The sequence below is a fragment of the Durio zibethinus genome, chromosome 24 (assembly GCF_047325235.1).
Source record: "Durio zibethinus cultivar Kanyao isolate XHJ-2024 chromosome 24, ASM4732523v1, whole genome shotgun sequence".
NCBI lineage: Eukaryota > Viridiplantae > Streptophyta > Magnoliopsida > Malvales > Malvaceae > Durio > Durio zibethinus.
The window spans coordinates 6367183-6384640 of NC_143185.1; the positions used below are offsets into that span (position 1 = coordinate 6367183).

The 17458-nt window shown below is 30.2% G+C and overlaps 1 protein-coding gene and 1 pseudogene across 2 annotated transcripts; one reads left to right on the top strand and one right to left on the bottom strand.

The window, feature by feature from the left end:
• Window positions 1-1151: 1151 nt before the first annotated feature.
• Window positions 1152-6775, bottom strand: LOC111316029 (chaperone protein dnaJ C76, chloroplastic-like). The gene is made up of 9 exons (XM_022918043.2): window positions 6436-6775; window positions 5100-5228; window positions 4888-5017; window positions 4285-4405; window positions 3370-3451; window positions 2528-2581; window positions 2402-2440; window positions 2056-2155; window positions 1152-1413 (listed from the first exon to the last, which is right to left on the bottom strand). The coding sequence occupies exons 1-9, from the start codon at window positions 6661-6663 to the stop codon at window positions 1283-1285; spliced, it is 1014 nt and encodes a 337-aa protein (XP_022773778.2). The 5' UTR covers window positions 6664-6775; the 3' UTR covers window positions 1152-1282.
• Window positions 6776-11105: 4330 nt separating this feature from the next.
• LOC111316030 (aspartate aminotransferase, mitochondrial-like) lies at window positions 11106-13390 on the top strand (annotated as a pseudogene). Its single transcript, XR_016333112.1, has 5 exons — window positions 11106-11283; window positions 11439-11554; window positions 11694-11798; window positions 11934-12105; window positions 12194-13390. The product of XR_016333112.1 is annotated as an aspartate aminotransferase, mitochondrial-like (transcript).
• The last annotated feature ends 4068 nt before the right edge of the window (window positions 13391-17458 follow it).

Sequence of the window (17458 nt, forward strand, 5' to 3'; positions counted from 1 at the left end):
ATAAATAATTAATTAAATAAAATTATTTTTATATAATATTGGGATGAATTTATTTAAAATTTGAATTTGATTTTTTTTTAATATCGTTCGACTCGATATGAAATTCAATTTAAAAAAAATAAATTCATCTTATAAGATTGGATCTGATCAAAATTCGATGGGACAGATGGAGTTGTCACACTATTTAGGCCGCACGCGTATCCCACCATGAGTTTAGTAACCTTCTTGGACTGTTTAATGTTTGGAAACCAAACTAATGGTGCGATTGCACCAAAATTTTCTCAAAGCAGCCGAAATTACGATTGGAGGGGGAATGAGTGCGGTGGTTCACCGTACCCTAAATTGGACAATTATGTTCCTATAAATTGATTTTTGTTCAATTTTATTCTTATATTTATTAACTTTTGTCCCACAAATACCTTAAAAAATTATTAATATTTGGAAACCAAACAAATGGTGCGAAAGCACTAAAATTTTCTAAAAGCAGCTGCAATTATGATTGGAGGGGAATGAGTGCGGTGGTTCGCCGCACCCTAAATTGGACAATTATGTTCCTATATATTGATTTTTGTTCAATTTTATTCTTATATTTATGAACTTTTGTCCCACAAATACCTTAAGAACTTATTAATATTTCCTATTGAATGTTTTTTTTCATACATTCAAACTATCAAATAACATATATAACATTAACAAGTAAATCTTTTGTACCAAAAAAAAATTTGCAATTTTAAAATTCATATTGCAACATTTGTAATTTTTTTTTTCATTTTGCCATGCTATGATCTTTTTTATATTAAAAAAACTTTAGTAGTAAACTTTAAGATTGGATTTGAATTAGAAAAATTAAAAAAGTCAGAGTTTATAACTTATGGAGTATGCATGTTTTAAAATATAATGTTCATAAAACCCTTTAAAGATTAAAAATAAAATAATTTCAAAAATTTTTCCTAAATATCATTTCTGTCAACAAAATTAACAAATCTATCAATAATTTTTTATATATATTATAAGTGAACACATTTTGAAATAATTTTGAATCTGTTACTAGTATGGTCCCTTTGCATATAGATAAAAATCCCTTTGCATATAGATAGAAATTTAAGTTTAAGTGGTAATGCTTTTTTTTTTTTTTTTTTTTTTCAAACTAATTGCATGCAAACAAACTAATTTGAGTGGTAATGCTATTGGTAAATTGTGCATGTACACAAACTAATGTGCATTTGATTTTGAGTTTAAGAATATAAATGGTAAAATGGCTAATAATTACTGGTCAGGTCAATTAATTTTCGTTGTTGGAGACTGCCTCTGGAAGTTTAAAGGTGGGAGGCTTATCCACACCACTCCTTGAATATTCCCTCCATCTTCGGGCAGCTGCTGCAGCCCTTCTTGCTCTCCCCTTCACTTCCTCCTCTGCAACAACAATTCATTTTCAGTTAACTTAATTCCAGCCTAAGCAGACTTCATCACACAATCAGACTATGAACCCCAGTAAACAAAGCAAATTTTCAGGTTTACATGTAACATGATGGGAAAACTAAAAGAAACTTTTATCTGAAATAACCCATAAGTGGTTTCTAGACTTGTGAATTTAAAATACAAGAAGATGATATGATACGAAAACAATGTAAGAAAAAGATACGAAGGTACATGGGTTAAAATTTTCACAAAATGATACCTGTCTTTAACAAAAACCAGAAAATGTATTGTGTTTTCTGTGTTGACACGAATTGTGACAGATAATTTTCGTGTAATACATGACATGAATACATAAATTACTAATATTTTATATAACACAAATGAATTGTCAGATTTAGTGGTTTCCTTTTATGAAGCAACCCATAAACTTCTGGTATAAAAGTCAAATTCTGGTATCAGCATGCAGTAAAAAACATCTCGCTATTCTTATGACATATAAAACAAACTATGAAATTGTCAGAGATTCTGAAATTTGTTTGGACAAACAACAACAAATCTTAAATCAAAGCAACAGAAAGAGTAAAAAAGAAAGATTTGGCTACAACAACATACTAACAATTATCAAATTCCACTTACCTGATTTCTTGTATTCTTTTGGCTTGCCCCAAAGGTTGCTCCAATATGTGTCAGTTTTGCTGGAATCTTTCTGCTGCATCATCCTTATTTTAGCTTGCTCCTGAAAAAGAGATGAGGAACAGAGTTTAAGTACTCGCTGTTTATTTTAGTCGATAAGGTGGGAGGCCTCTAATCGAGCTCCCAAATGAACTCTTAGAAGGCATCTCCTCTTCCTAATGCTGTTAAAGGATTGAAGAACACTCAAAGCACCTCACGTACTTAAATGAGTGAAACGAGTGAGTGAAACAAGATGTTAGCTAATTGCTAAAGATTTATTTGAGAACATTCAAATGAGAAGAATTCCGACCAAAACTTTTGCCTGCCTCTTCTCCCATCGAGAATTTGCCTGCCAAACAATTCGAGGTTAATTGTAAAAAAAATTAAGTGTTAAACCAGCAATGGTATGATCACATAATTTAAGTATCACTTTTACCATTCTGAATACATCCGCTGATGCAGATCCCATTCCTGAAAGCATCAATGCAACCTGATCGTCCATTCAAAAGAGCCAAAGTTTTAGCAATTAAAGCGACAAACCGGAATAGATTTACTAATGTATCACTGAAAGACTAAACTCAATTTGTTTTTGTTTCATTGTGGAAAATGTTGGCACACATTTAACAATATTAATTAACAAAAAAAAAAAGAAAAGCAAAATTACCAACACAAAGGGCATGAGTTTGATATTATGCTGAAGTTCATATAACATGATGCGAAAAACATTCAATCAAATTTCGAATGAAGCATCCACGTGTTTCACTACATAATTACACCAGTTTCTGAAAGAATATGTATATGTTAGCTTTCCGCGTTCTAGCTTCATGTGTCTGATTTTCAGCTACAAGCAGAACCCTTATTGACAAGAAGGATTCTTTTCCTTTTTTAGTCTTGGAAAGATTCTAACCACAGACATAAATAGTATGATGTTCCAACATGAAAGAATTTAGGAAACTCAATTTGCATTTAAATACAAGTTTAATAGATGCAAGCGGTTTGGAGTGGTTGAGAGAAGAGAAACAAGAACAGTGGCAATGACAGAAACAGAATTGATAACTTTCATGATAACTTCAAACATCTCAAAGTTCAAACCAACAATTGATCAGTTCGACTAGTATTTGATCTATTAATATCTCACTTAAGATTTCTAAACCCATGAACTGTCTAAAAGAAAATTTCAGAAAGGTTAAGCAGTTCAACATGCTCATATTTTATCAAGGTTAATTTTCTCTACTATGAACTTGGAGAAAATAACCATAGAGCGACTGTGTTTCTTACATTCACTCTTTCGACTCTGCGCATTTCATCTTCAAGCAAGGATAATTGTGCTGCAGAAGTCCAGTGGATGCAATCAACTGGGCTGAATAAAGAAGACAATGTCAACGTTGATCAGCAACCATATAAACCCCTTAATTTTACAACAAGCAAGTAAAATATAAAGATCTGTTCTGCTACAAATTGCTAACAGCGTTCCTGAAACTATTGTGATGGGAGAAATCCAACATACAGTTGGTCTAAACCCACACTTGATGAGACTTGAACCTAGAACCTGATGATTCCAGGCCTCCTCCTTGCCACTAAGCCATATTGGCGGATCCACAGGTAAAGTGGACACCCCAAAAATTAGAAAATAAGAAAATTTGAATGAGAATTTTCACCTTAACACCCCCAAAATTTTTCTGTCCACCTTCCGTTGATAAAATTAGTAAATCTGTCAGTATTTTTTTTGTATATATATTGTAAGTGGACATCCCTGAAAAATAAATCCTAGATCCGCCACTGCCAAGCCAAGGCCTCAGTGCAATTGCTCTCGTAATTGATTGTATTTAACCATGTTAAACTAAACCTGAGCACTACTTATATCACTATGAGACAACTTTGAACAGGCCTAGAAAGATTTATGCCAAAATACATCAATGATATAATCAATGAGAGGAAATGTTCTCATCCTACCATAACAGAAATGGGAGTAGAACAGAAGCAGAAACCATAGTTGACAACTTTATCTTTCCAAAATGTCTTCCTTTGCACATATGATTGATTATAAGTTATGGAAACAACGTAATACAGACAAAACTTCAAGCTGGGGTCTCAAATTTCCTCATGGATAAGCTTTCACCAGGATTCCTCATGAATATTTAGCATAGTTAACAGAAAGAGGATGATATATACCAGAAGCAATTAAAAACCTACCAACTGTCTATTGCCTGTTGAACTAATTCGGGATTCCCACACTGACTATGTACTCTGGCTCGTCCAAAGTCTTCCTCAATTCTAAACACATCTGAGGCGACATTGGCACAATTTTTGCAGCCTGTGAAGAAAATTAGCTCATAAGAGGTGTCAATTTGAAATTCTTAGACTGGTAGGACTTATGCTCTTATAATAGCTTCATTCTAATAGCAAGTAGAATATCTTTAGCTACCGTTATAGTTTCCATGTAATGATTTAAAAAAGTAAAAATAAAAGTGGAATTTTAGAGAACAGCATCCTAAAAGCACATCTGCTAGCCAACATCTGCGTGGCCTGCTGGTAAATTGTTGGCCTTTTAGTCCCAGTGATCAGTGTTCAAATCTAGGTAACCTCAAATATATATATATAAAAAGAAAAACGTCTGTTCATATCATGGTCACCTCTATTGAGGTTGTACTTAAGCAAAATATAAATCAATAACCATTTAGAAAGGCCAAAATCTTTTAGTGGAGATCTAAGACACTTGGGAAATAAATCAATAATCATTGCAAAGAACTGATTAAGAATGTGAACCAGATAAAGCCCAGCAATGCAAACTCATACCTATGCAACTAAACTCATCGACAAATACGTGATCCTTTGGAGCGGAATCATCCATGAAAGGATTGATTGCAGTCAATGCATACCCATGAATTTCATCATAAACCATGCGCTGTACAGGGTCACTGAGAATCTGCATTGAAATAGTTCTATTATAGCAGTGGAAAAGTTAAATATTTACATTATACAAAAGTTGGTTCGGAATGGGAACACACCCCATAGACCTCATTGATGAACATGCAAAAATTTGTAGTTTCTGGGTCATTGCCACTTAAGTCTGGATGACAAGTCTTCATGCAATTATAGTAGGCCTTTTTAATCTCCTCTGGGGTGGCATCCGGAAGCTACGAAAACAGGCCAATCGAAATTAGATTACCGAAATTTGTCACATAGTAATTACCTTGACAAGATAAATATATATTGAACAGATGATTCCAAATAGCTAAGATGAATATCTATTAAGTTAGAACACTTGCAAACATATATTTTGAGAAATTATCACGGAGTTTTTAAACTTTACAAGTGGGATTAACAGGATGGCATGTACCTCTTAGAGTATGCCAAAAAAAAAAAAAAAAGTGGATACGAGTCAATCTCTTAATCCCGCTTGTGGAGTAAAAAATTTCAGTATCAAATAATTTCTGGAACTTTATCACTATCCATTAATGTTTATCCTTCCAATGAATCAACCGAAGTACTTTAACCATCAGATTCACTCCCAACAAATTAATGAATTTTGAAAGAAACAACCAAGAATTACTAATCTCAAAATCAAGTATAAAGAAACATTTTTCCTCAAGAAAACATTGCTAAAGAAATGTTCATTTGAGGGCATTAACATCGCCATATTCATCATCAATAACCTAAACCAAGACGATGATGAATCGGAACACAAACAGTAAGGTTTACTTAATATCATAAAGGAAACATACAGCAATCGTAAATTCAAAGTTTGAACAGCAACAGAGTAGACAAAAACTTTTCCTCAGACAGAAGACATAAATTGCTGAGACAACACAACCTAGTTTTATGTTTACATCCATTAATGTTTATCCTTCCAATGAATCAACCGAAGTACTTTAACCATCAGATTCACTCCCAACAAATTAATGAATTTTGAAAGAAACAACCAAGAATTACTAATCTCAAAATCAAGTATAAAGAAACATTTTTCCTCAAGAAAACATTGCTAAAGAAATGTTCATTTGAGGGCATTAACATCGCCATATTCATCATCAATAACCTAAACCAAGACGATGATGAATCGGAACACAAACAGTAAGGTTTACTTAATATCATAAAGGAAACATACAGCAATCGTAAATTCAAAGTTTGAACAGCAACAGAGTAGACAAAAACTTTTCCTCAGACAGAAGACATAAATTGCTGAGACAACACAACCTAGTTTTATGTTTACATCCAAATCATAGAAGACAACTACACCAATCTCACTAACAGCAGTACTCACACTTCAATTTTCTCCTTTTTTTTTCTTACATTTTATTACAAAATAAGTATACCAGAAGTGCGAAGAAATTTGAAAAGAATTACCACACCAAGAACGGCATAATAATCATCGGCAAGAGAGTTACTGGAAGCCGGATCCCCTGTTGCAACCTTGACTCTGCCACAACCTCTTCTTTTACCACCATGACCCATCAAGTTACAAGAAGTTCCACCTATAGCCATGGCCTTCCATGAGCTTCTTTTGCACATATTTAAAGATGGGTTATGGAGTTTGAGAGCATCTGTACATGCAGGAGAGAGTAGCTGAGCCATTTCTGCATGCAAATTTCAAAGTTAAAAAAATCTCTCTCCTTTCTAGGGTGTTCAAGACAGAAAGAGAGACAGAGAAACTGAAAAAACAGATTTATTATTATTATTAGATTCCTTTTTTTTTTTTTGGGATTATTGAAATAATATGGAAATTTTTGAGGAGGGGGAAATTCATACGAAGAAGGGTTAAATGCTGAGATGGCAAAAGGAGAGCCATTTGGTTTCCAAGAATCTAGAGAGCCGCGTACGTTTAGCACGTGTCAGCTTGTGGATAATTGTTGCCTCTCCTCTCACACACACTCCAACAAACCCTTCCCGTCTTGCATTCGTTTGCTTGTCCGCCCTCCCTCACCATTTTTTTATTTTGACTTTCCATCCATGTTTTTTTTCCTTCGGAGAAGGTTTTCATGGATCCACCAGCCACTCTTCAATTTTGATTTGTCTACTTACATCACATTTTTTTGTTGATTTGTTTCTTAATTAAGCAGAAATGGACAAAACATTGCATATTTGGACGTGGGGTTTTTCACTTTTATTAGTTAAATTTTCTTTACTAGCATTCATTGGTTGCTGATGCCTTTATGAATAGCAAACCCCGCTTCTACTACAGCACCATTAAGTAGAGGTGGCAAATAAGCAGTCCGCTTTGTATCCAAGCCATTACGTGCAGAAAAAATTTAAATCATTTTCGTGTTTAAATTATTTGAATAAAAATTATTTTAAGTTTGAATTATATAAAATTTAAATCATTTCAATTTAAATCATTTAGAATTTAGATTATTCATATTTAATAATCAAATTTAGATCATTCAAAGTCAGGTCTTACTATTTTTTTTTTTTCAAAACGTCTTATCAAATTCAAGTTATTAACTTTTAAAGATAAATCAAATTGGATTTTGGATGAATTATTTAGATTAAATCAGATTTTGTCAAATATAAATTATTCAAAATTACATTTTCAACGACTTATAGCATATTTTCAAATTTGATAGTTGATATCATAAAAAATTATTTTTAATGTATAATTGCAAAAAATAGAAGAAAATTAAAAAAAAAAATTATCTGTGGTGTATAGTTGTAGAAATTGAATTTAGTTATATTTTTTATAATATTGATAATTAAGTATTTTTTGTTAATTATATATATATGTATATTTAATTTTATTAGTTCTTTATCTCTTTCTCATGGACAATACTATTGTGCGCTGCTACTTTACTAGAATTCTTTTGGTGTAGGTAAGATGTTAAACTGTGTTATTATTATATTGATGTTTGTGGACGGTGATTCTCACTGCAAGAGAATAGATATTTAGTGGCGAAAGTTTCGTCACTAATATCTTCTTTCTAATTGAAATTAGTTTTGGCAACGGAGTTTTTATTGCTAAAAATTTATTGAAAAATGTGAAGAAGGTAAAGAATTCCGCTGCTAATAAGTTTTTTGTCGGTGTTGAGTGAATTATTAGCGACAGAAAATTTTATAGCTAATACATTAATTTTGTTGTTAAAATAATTATCATTTTAAATAAATTTAAAAAACTAAATTGTTGCTAAAAATTAGCGACCAAAATTTTGTTGCTAAAGTTTTTTTAATATTTTAAAAAATAAAATATATAATTCCATCACTAAAACCAATTAACAACACAAATTCTGTCACTAATGGTTGGATATTTTAAAAAAAAAATAAAAATTTTATGAATAGTCATTAAAATATATTAGCGGAAGAATTTCCATCGCTAAAGCATTAATTCTAGGAATTTGGGGATTGATCTTGTGTCAAGGAGGATCGATCTTTTTTTATTTTCTATCACTAAAACCCATTAATGACTGAAAATCTTGTCGCTCAAACAATTTTTTGGATTTTGGAAATTGACATCTATTCATAGAAAATTAATCATTCCTTAAAAAAGATCAATCTTTTTTTTTGTTTTTTTGTTTTTACTTTTTAACTAATTTCCCAATTACAAATATGATAAAAATCATCCACTAAATCTTATATTAACTAAAAAAAAAACTAGAATTCAACATTCATTTTATTTTCATATAAATTCATAATATTCATAAAACAATCATCATAAAATTCCTTACTTAATTATCAAATAAATCCATAAATATTTATAACCATTCATAACCATCAATAAAATTTCAATCGCTTCAATAATAAAAATGATTAAAATTTATACATAAAGTTTTCAATGTTCAAGACATGCAACACAACTATGTGTTCAACCAAGATCTATTTATAAGACCTTCAATTGGCTATGCATGAAGCTTGTATTACAATTAAAAATATACATGGCAACAAATGTTTAACCTCCATTAAACATTAAGCATAATTGTATAAGATATTTATTTCCACTCATTAACAATGATGCTATTAAAAAAAGTTGAAAGCTATTCCTCTTAATCATCATTATCATGGCTTTCAAATTAAGGTGTACCACATCAATAAAAAATTTTCTTCAATTCATGCAAGAACTTATAATCACAGGGCACAAAATAATAAATTCAACAAATTTCACATAATTCACATAAATTACACAAATGTCACAAAATTATTAAAATTCTTTAATTACCTAAATTTAACATTAGTTCTACACAAATTTCAACTCCTTCCGCACAAATTTCACATAAATCCACACAAATTCCATAAATTACTCAAATAAGCCAAAGGTTTTGTTTCACAATCAAAAATTAAAAAATTTAATAGAAAAAGAAAATACCTAGTGTTGTTGAACTGTAAGGCAAAATAACCAAATTGTTGTATCCTAAATCCTACAAAATAAAATTTTCAAAAAATAAAATTAACCATAAAACATAAATCAAATTTAAAAAATTTAACATAAATATATTTATATTAAAAAATAAAAATACAATAATTACAAAAAAAATTAAGAAAATATAAATTAAATGAATAACCAAATTTAACTAAAAAAATAAATAAATAACAAAAATAAAACAAAAATAAAGGTTTAATAAGAGAGAAGGGGTAAAGGGAGTCGGGAGATTTTTGGAGATTTGATTTGGTGTGGAAGAAATCGACAAAGGAACAGGTAGTTTGCCAAAAAAAATGGAGAAAATAGTGAGGGAGTTTTGGGTTGGTTTTGGGTAGTTTGGGAATGATTTATGGTTGAATCTAGGTCCATTTCAATCTGGTTGGGTTCGAGGATGCTGCTGGCAGTTAGAGGTGGTTGGATGTGGCCGGTGTTAGCCTATGCAACTTCTATATAATGGAGGGTTGGGAGGGAAGAGAGAATGAAAAAGAAAGAAAGGAGGAAAAAAGAAAAAGAGTAGAAAATTCAAAATGATTAGGCTTTAATGATGGAATTTCGTTGATAATGCCTTATCATTTAAAAAAATTATTTTAATGAGAAACAAACTAATTGGTAATGGAATTCCGATCCTAATATATCAAAATTCCATTAACGAAAGATGTTGCCAATTCTTAGCAATGGAATTTTGGCCAATTGGCAATGGAGTTTTGTTGCTAATAAATAAATCTTAAAAATTCTTTTTTTAAGTAAAATTCATTTTTAAGGAATTAGAAAGGGAAATTCCTGGCTAATAAAAATTCCAAAAAAATATATTTATTTTACTTAATACAAAAAATGGTTTAAGAGTATTAGTGACAAAACTTTCATCATTAATTATGTTGTTACTTTTAGAGTTATTCTCACAATTTTTGCTCGTCGTAATTAGTGACGAAAATTACAATAGAATCTAATTACTATCGATAATTTGGAATTTTTATCTAAGGAATCTCGTCACTAAATTTGTCGCTAAAACTAAAATATTATTCATCTTAAATTAGTTGCATTCTTTAAGAAATCCTCGCTAATAATAACTTTTAGTGACAAAAAGTTTTGTCAGTATTTTTCATTGCTATTGACATATTTTCTTGTAGTGTCTAAAATATAAGTGTATTGAAGTTTTTATTTTTATAATAGAAAATGATTCATGCAAGAAAGTGGCTTATGAAATTTATGGTTGTTTTGTTGTATTATTTAATTTTTCATTTTTCATTATGTCTTGATTCATTTTCTAAAGGATCATTTATAAGAATTGTTAGCTCAAAGTAGTAAATGAAACGGGGTGAATTGGTTTCTTAAAAATTTAAATAAAATTAAAAGTCAAATATGAGAAATAAACAATTCAAGTAATTGGAAGCAAGTCAAATATGAGGAATAAAAATTCAAGTAATTGAAAGCAAGGATAAGCAAATTAAATAATTAAATGAGTTGAAAAAGAAAATCAAATGCAATAAGTCGTAGAGGTTCAATCTTTTTTCAAGGTACCAACTCCCTCTTTATTGACCTTCCTTGTCAAGACTTTTCTCATCCACTAGTGGTAAACCTTACAAGTAACCTTTTTTAGGATAGGGTATAACCTTATGTTCTCCTTATGTTTTCTTTTGATCAGGGAATATCTTCCTATGGGAGAAGTGTGAAGATGGTGGAAGAAACACTGAAGTTGGCCTATGGAGAGAATTCTGAGTTGATAAAAGACAAAAGGATAGCAGCAGTGCAAACTCTATCTGGGTCTGGTGTGCATGCCAACTTTTTGCCGACTTTCAAAAGCGTTTTTGTACTGATTCTCAAATCTATATACCAGTCCCAACTTGGGCTAAGTGAGTTTTCCTGCTATATTGTCTTTAAGACACTAATTCCTTTCTCCCTTACCTCATTTTTTAGGGCCTGTATAAGTTCAGGTATAAGATTGAGAATTTAATATGTTGCCTTCTCAGTCTCCCTTTCTCTCAATTTACCTTGCTTACAATATGAGATTCGAACAGCCACCACAACATTTGGAGAGATGCCCAGGTCCCTCAGAAAACCTACCATTATTATCACTCAGGGTCTGAAGGTTTAAATTTTGCGGCAATGATGGATGACATTAAGGTATAGAAGGATCATTCTTCGAATTTGAGCATCTTAATTAATATTCCCTCCTTATTCTTCATTTCTTTTAGTTGTTCAACTCTTCTTGTTTTTATATGTGTATCATCATTGCTAAGGTTATGGCCCCCTTTCTGCACAGAATGCTCCAAATGGTTCATTCTTTCTACTTCGTGCTAGTGCTCATAACCCCACTGGTGTGGGTCCTTCAGAGGAGCAATGGAGAGAAATCTCACAATAGTTCAAGGTAAATACAGCCCTTTTTTTTTCCCCGAAGTCACTTTTGGAGACAATTTGTACCCTCATGTTCACTTTTTCTGTTTTTCCCTTTCCAATTGTCACTACTCTTTTTCCTTGTTTAAACATTATATTCATTGTTTAGGTGAATGGTCATTTTGCCTTCTTTGAGATGGCATATCAAGGTTTTGCTTGTGGTGACCAGAGAGAGATGCAAAGTCCATCAGGATTTTTCTTGAGGATGGTCATTATATTGGAATTGCACAATCATATGCAAAGAATATGGGACTCTATGGCCAGAAGGTAGGATGCCTCAGGTAATGGTCTCTTGTCATTGTCAATGAATGCATAACATTTTGCTTATCAGGGTTTTACTTTATACCAATTCTGCAATAACCAGTGCAGTGTGCTTTGCGAAGATGAAACACAAGCTGTAGCTTGTGAAAAGTTAACTGCAGCAGCTTGCAAGACCCATGTACAGCAACCCAACTGTTCATGGGGCTCTCATAGTTTTAACGATTCTTAATGATCCAAACTTGAAGAAACTATGGCTCAAAGAAGTAAAGGTAATTGCATGGCTTCTTTTTAAATTTTTGGTATCTAGGTTAATCATACAAAATGACAGCAGCTGAGTGTATGTGAGTAAGAATGATCATATAAAACCCACAGAATACTTTGAAACTTAACCCTTTTGGGCTTCCTTAGGAGGTCCTCTAAAGAAACTTAACCCTTTCAAGCTTCCTTAGGGAGCCAGCTGGGTATCTCTTTGGGTGGTATGATTTGTTTACAGTTTGGGGAATTTCGCATTTTATGCAGTGACAGTGCAGTCCTGAAATGAACATAGTTGAATGTAATAAACCAACCATCAGCTCAATTTTCTTTTAAGATCATCTGAAATGGATTAAACTTCAAATTCTCTCCGGGTCATGGCAGATCGCATAATTGGAATGCGAACTGCTTTAAGAGGGAACCTTGAAAAGCTAGGCTCCCCATTATCATGGCAGCACATCACTAATCAGGGGTGTTAAGTTTGTCAATTGCTTCTCTGAATACAAGCTGACTTCTTTTAGCTAAGTCATATGGTTAGCAATGTTAATTCTTGTAAATTTCAAGCAGATAGGAATGTTTTGCTGTAGTGGGTTGACACCGTAACAAGTGGATCACTTGACAAATGAATTTGACATCTATATGTCTCGCAATGGTAGAATTAGGTAATATCTTCGAAAAGTAATTCCTTTTTCTTTCCGGACTATGGTGCAGGAATCAAAACTGAAATTTTTTGATGATGTTGCAAACAAATACAGTATGGCTGGTGTTACAACGGGCAATGTTGAATATTTGGTTAATGCGATTCATGAAGTCACAAAATCCGCCTAGAATTGCTCAACGAGTAATCAATCTCGTATTCTTCCTTCAGCTGATATGTGACAAATAATGAACTCTACAGATTCAATTGCATAGAAAGTATATAAATAAAAGATAGTGAGAGAGTTTTACAATAGGGGATCGAGAATACTAAAAAAGAAAATTGTTCTAGAAGTTAATACCCTCTTATTGTAAGAAATATTCTAATTTATATAAAATTTTTATACTTTGATTGAATTTTTCAGCTATCGATAACCTTAGTTGAGTTAGAACCTTATTTATCCGGTGAGAAATCACGTCCATTGCTTTTTCTAAGAGAATGTCTTTTTGGTTGTCATGATTTTGACGGCCAAAAAGAATCTCTTTTTTGACATATGGTCAGATTGTCAAGAATTTGATATTTTGTCGGCTATCCTTTTTGAATATTATCTAAATTAATTATCTTTTCATCTTTTGGATTAAAAGAATGTTGAGAGGTTGTTTCTAAGGAATCTCTTTTTCGACATATCGTCAAACTGTCATAAATTGATATTTTGTCAGCTACCCTTCTTGAATATTATCTAAATTAATTGTCTTTTCATCTTCTGAATTAAAAGAATGTGGAGAGGTTGAGTTAGAATCTCATTCATCCAGTGAGAAATCACATCCATTACTTTTTTTAAGAGAATATCTTTTTGGTTGTCATGATTTTGACGGTTGGAAGGAATCTCTTTCTTGACATATCGTCATATTGTCATGAATTTGACATTTTGTTGGTTACTTTTCTTGAATATTTTCTAAATTAATTGCTTTTTCATCTTCTGAATTAAAAGAATATGGAAGGGTTGTTTCTAACTTATTCCATTGTTCCATCATTCTTAATGCTGGATTAGTAAAGAGAGAGGTAGTCAAGGTCTTTCATTTTAGAAAGTTTATCCAAAAGTTCAATTGCTTTTGGTTTTGAAGGTTTTGGAGGATATCTAGTATAGTGTCTAATAATAAAAATCGATCTACCATTTGTTTTAGCAGTGATATTATGACTTCTTGGATAGGGATCTGAAGGTTGAAGGATTCCATCCAACAGTCCCTTAGCTTTTACAATCATGAATAGTCTTACTAGGTAACTATATAGACTTGCTTTGTTGAATGGTTTAAGAACTAATTTTAAATTTTCTTGATCTTCATTTAGAGGTGACAAATCTGGTCCATAAAGTAGGGATTTTGAAGGTTGAAGGATTTTATCTAATAGTCCCTTAGCTTTTACAATCTTGGATAGTCTTGCTTGGAAACTATATAGACTTGTTCTGTTGAATTGTTTAAGAATAAATCTTAAATTTTTTTGATCTTCATTTACAAGTGACAAATCTTGTCCATAAAATACACTTTTAATTTCTCAAATTGATATGGTTGACAAAATCTTTCTCTATAGAAGAAACTAGTTATGTACATAAGAAAAATATTCATAAATTTTAAAAAATAAAAAATTTTGGATTTGATAAAAGCATAAAATTGTCTTATCAAATGAAAAGATAAATTTTGAAAAGTAATTATACGTATAAAATCCATTTTGATACTGATTATATCATAAAGGTCATGATCTATTTGAGAAAACTTTTGAAATCCCATTATTTTTTAAATAAATATAAAGACCAAATTCATGAAAATTTTCATTTAATAGCTGGTCTACTTCATCCTTATTAAATATTTAATCCTATTAACAAGGTCACTTGCTAAGATTTTAGTAGCTTTTTTATATAAAAGAAATTTGTTTATATCACAAATATTTAAGAGATTATTTATTTCTTCCAGAGAATATATTTTTTCATATAGTTCAAAAATTTGTGATTTTTTTCAATCCCTTAAAATTAAACTATTTAAAAATTTTTTTTGAAATTTTTAGAATCTATTGACCTATTTGGTTAATCTATAAGAAAATTTATTTTATATGAAAAAACTAACAAAGTCTTACCAAGTGATCTTTTAAATTGAATTAAATATTCAACTAAGGATAAAGTAGACCAACTATTAAATGAAAATTTTAATGAATATGGCCCTTATATTTATTTAGAATATAATGGGATTTCAAAAGCTTTCCCTAAAATTAAATTTTGATTAGATCATGACCTTTATGATGTAATCAATATCGCAATGAGTCTTGTAGGTATAATTACTTTTCAAAATTTATCTTTTCATTTGATAAGATAATTTCTTAGTTTTATTAAATCCAAAATTTTTGATTTTGTAAAAAATGATGAATATTTTTCTTATGTACATATTATATTAACAAGTTTAATTAGTCTCACAGAGAAATATTTTTTCAACCATGTCAAATTTGAAAAGTTTAAAAAGTACTATATGGACTGGATTTGTCACCTATAAATAAAAATCAAGAAAATTTAATATTTGTTTTGGAACAATTCAACAAAACAAGTCTATATAATTTCCAAGCAAAACTATCTATAATTGTGGAAGCTAATGAACTATTAGATGAAATCCCTTAGCCTTCATATCTTTATCAAAGAAGTCCTAAAACAGATGGTAGATAAATTTTATTATCATATATTATATTGGATACCTTCTGAAACCTTCAGAGCTACAAACAATTGAACTTTTAGATAAACTTTTCAGAATGAAAGAGCTTTACTACTTTCTCTTTTTATTAATCTAGTATCAAGAAGGATGAAAACAATGGAATAAGTTAGGAACAACCTTTACTTGTTCTTTTAATCTAGAATATGAAAAGGTAATTACTTTAGATAATATTCAATAAGGGTAGCCGATAAAATGTCAAATTAATGACAGTCTGACAATATGTCGAAAAAGAGATTCTTTTCAACTATCAAAATCATAATAGCCAAAATGACATTCTTCCAAAAAAAAAGCAATGAACGTGGTTTCTCACCTAGTAGATGGGATTTTAACTCAATTAGAGTTACCAACAGCTTGAAAACTCAATTAGAGTGTAAAAATTTTGTATAAATAAAAGTGTTTCTTATGATAATTAGACATCGACTTCCAAAATAATTTTTTTATTTAGTATTCTCAATCTTTTATTGTAAAACTCTCTCATTTTTTTTTTTTTTGTACTCTCATTGTAATTGTATTCTCAATTTCTTGTTATAAAAACCTTTTACTATCTTTTTTTTTATTCTCTTTGTAATTGGTATCAGAGCCTTAAGTTGTAAATATAGTGCAGATATATACATATATTTTATATGGAGTTCTCTTTGCAAGACTTTTATTGTGAATATTTCTTTACTTACTCAACTATTTATATTCTTGATTTTATGTTCTAAAACCTATATAACTGTTTATTATCTTTGTGCTGGCATTTTAGCTTTGAAGTAGTCTCTTATGTTAGTTTTAGGAGATATTTACAAGGCAATCAAACTATTTTAGGCACTAAAAACATAAAATGAGAAGTAGAAAACTGTTTTTGTCCAACAAAACCTCGTTATCATTGTTTACATATTGAACATCGATTAAAAAACCATATACCTGCAGCTAGTGATAATATAAATGATTTAATAGACTTATCAACTTCTTTAAAAAAATATTTAATAGAGTAGACATATTAGAAGCAAAAATAGATAGTTTAGCACAAGATACTAATTTAGATTTAAACAAAAAAATCTAAACAGTTATTAGTAACTATTAATCAGTCAAAATCTTTAAATATAGATAAAAGTCCAACAAATGATTTTTTACCAATATATTATGAAAATGCTATACTTACATTTAATGATAATAATCCATCATCATCATCTATACTTACACTTAATGATGATAAATCATCATCATCTTAAGAATCACAATTTTTTAAAATAGAAAAGTTTAATTTTAAATATTATAAAAGTCTTAAAATTTTTAAATATAAAATGAAAAAAGTAAGTGTTCTTAAAGAACAGATTGATTATTTAAATATGATAGAAGAACTTTATGAAACACATAAATAACCTTTTTTAAAATTTAATTATAACTATATGCTTAATTATAATACTATAGATGAAAGTAGTACAGATGAAAAAGATAAAGACAAAAATAAAATTTTAATTACTAACCCAATAGTAAAAAAAATAAACTAGTAGTATAAAATCTTCATCTTTTAAAGATGTAGATGAAGATATTGATACTAAACCTACACTTATGGATCTCAATCAACAAAAGGTTTATAAAGGAAAAACAAGAAGTAGGAGAAATTTCTAACCTAGAAGTAGATGATCAAAGTAGGTTTGAAAATAAAACCAAAGATGATATTTATAACGATAAAATAAAACATATTGGAATATCTTCTGAAACTATTACAAAACCTACACCGCAATCTAG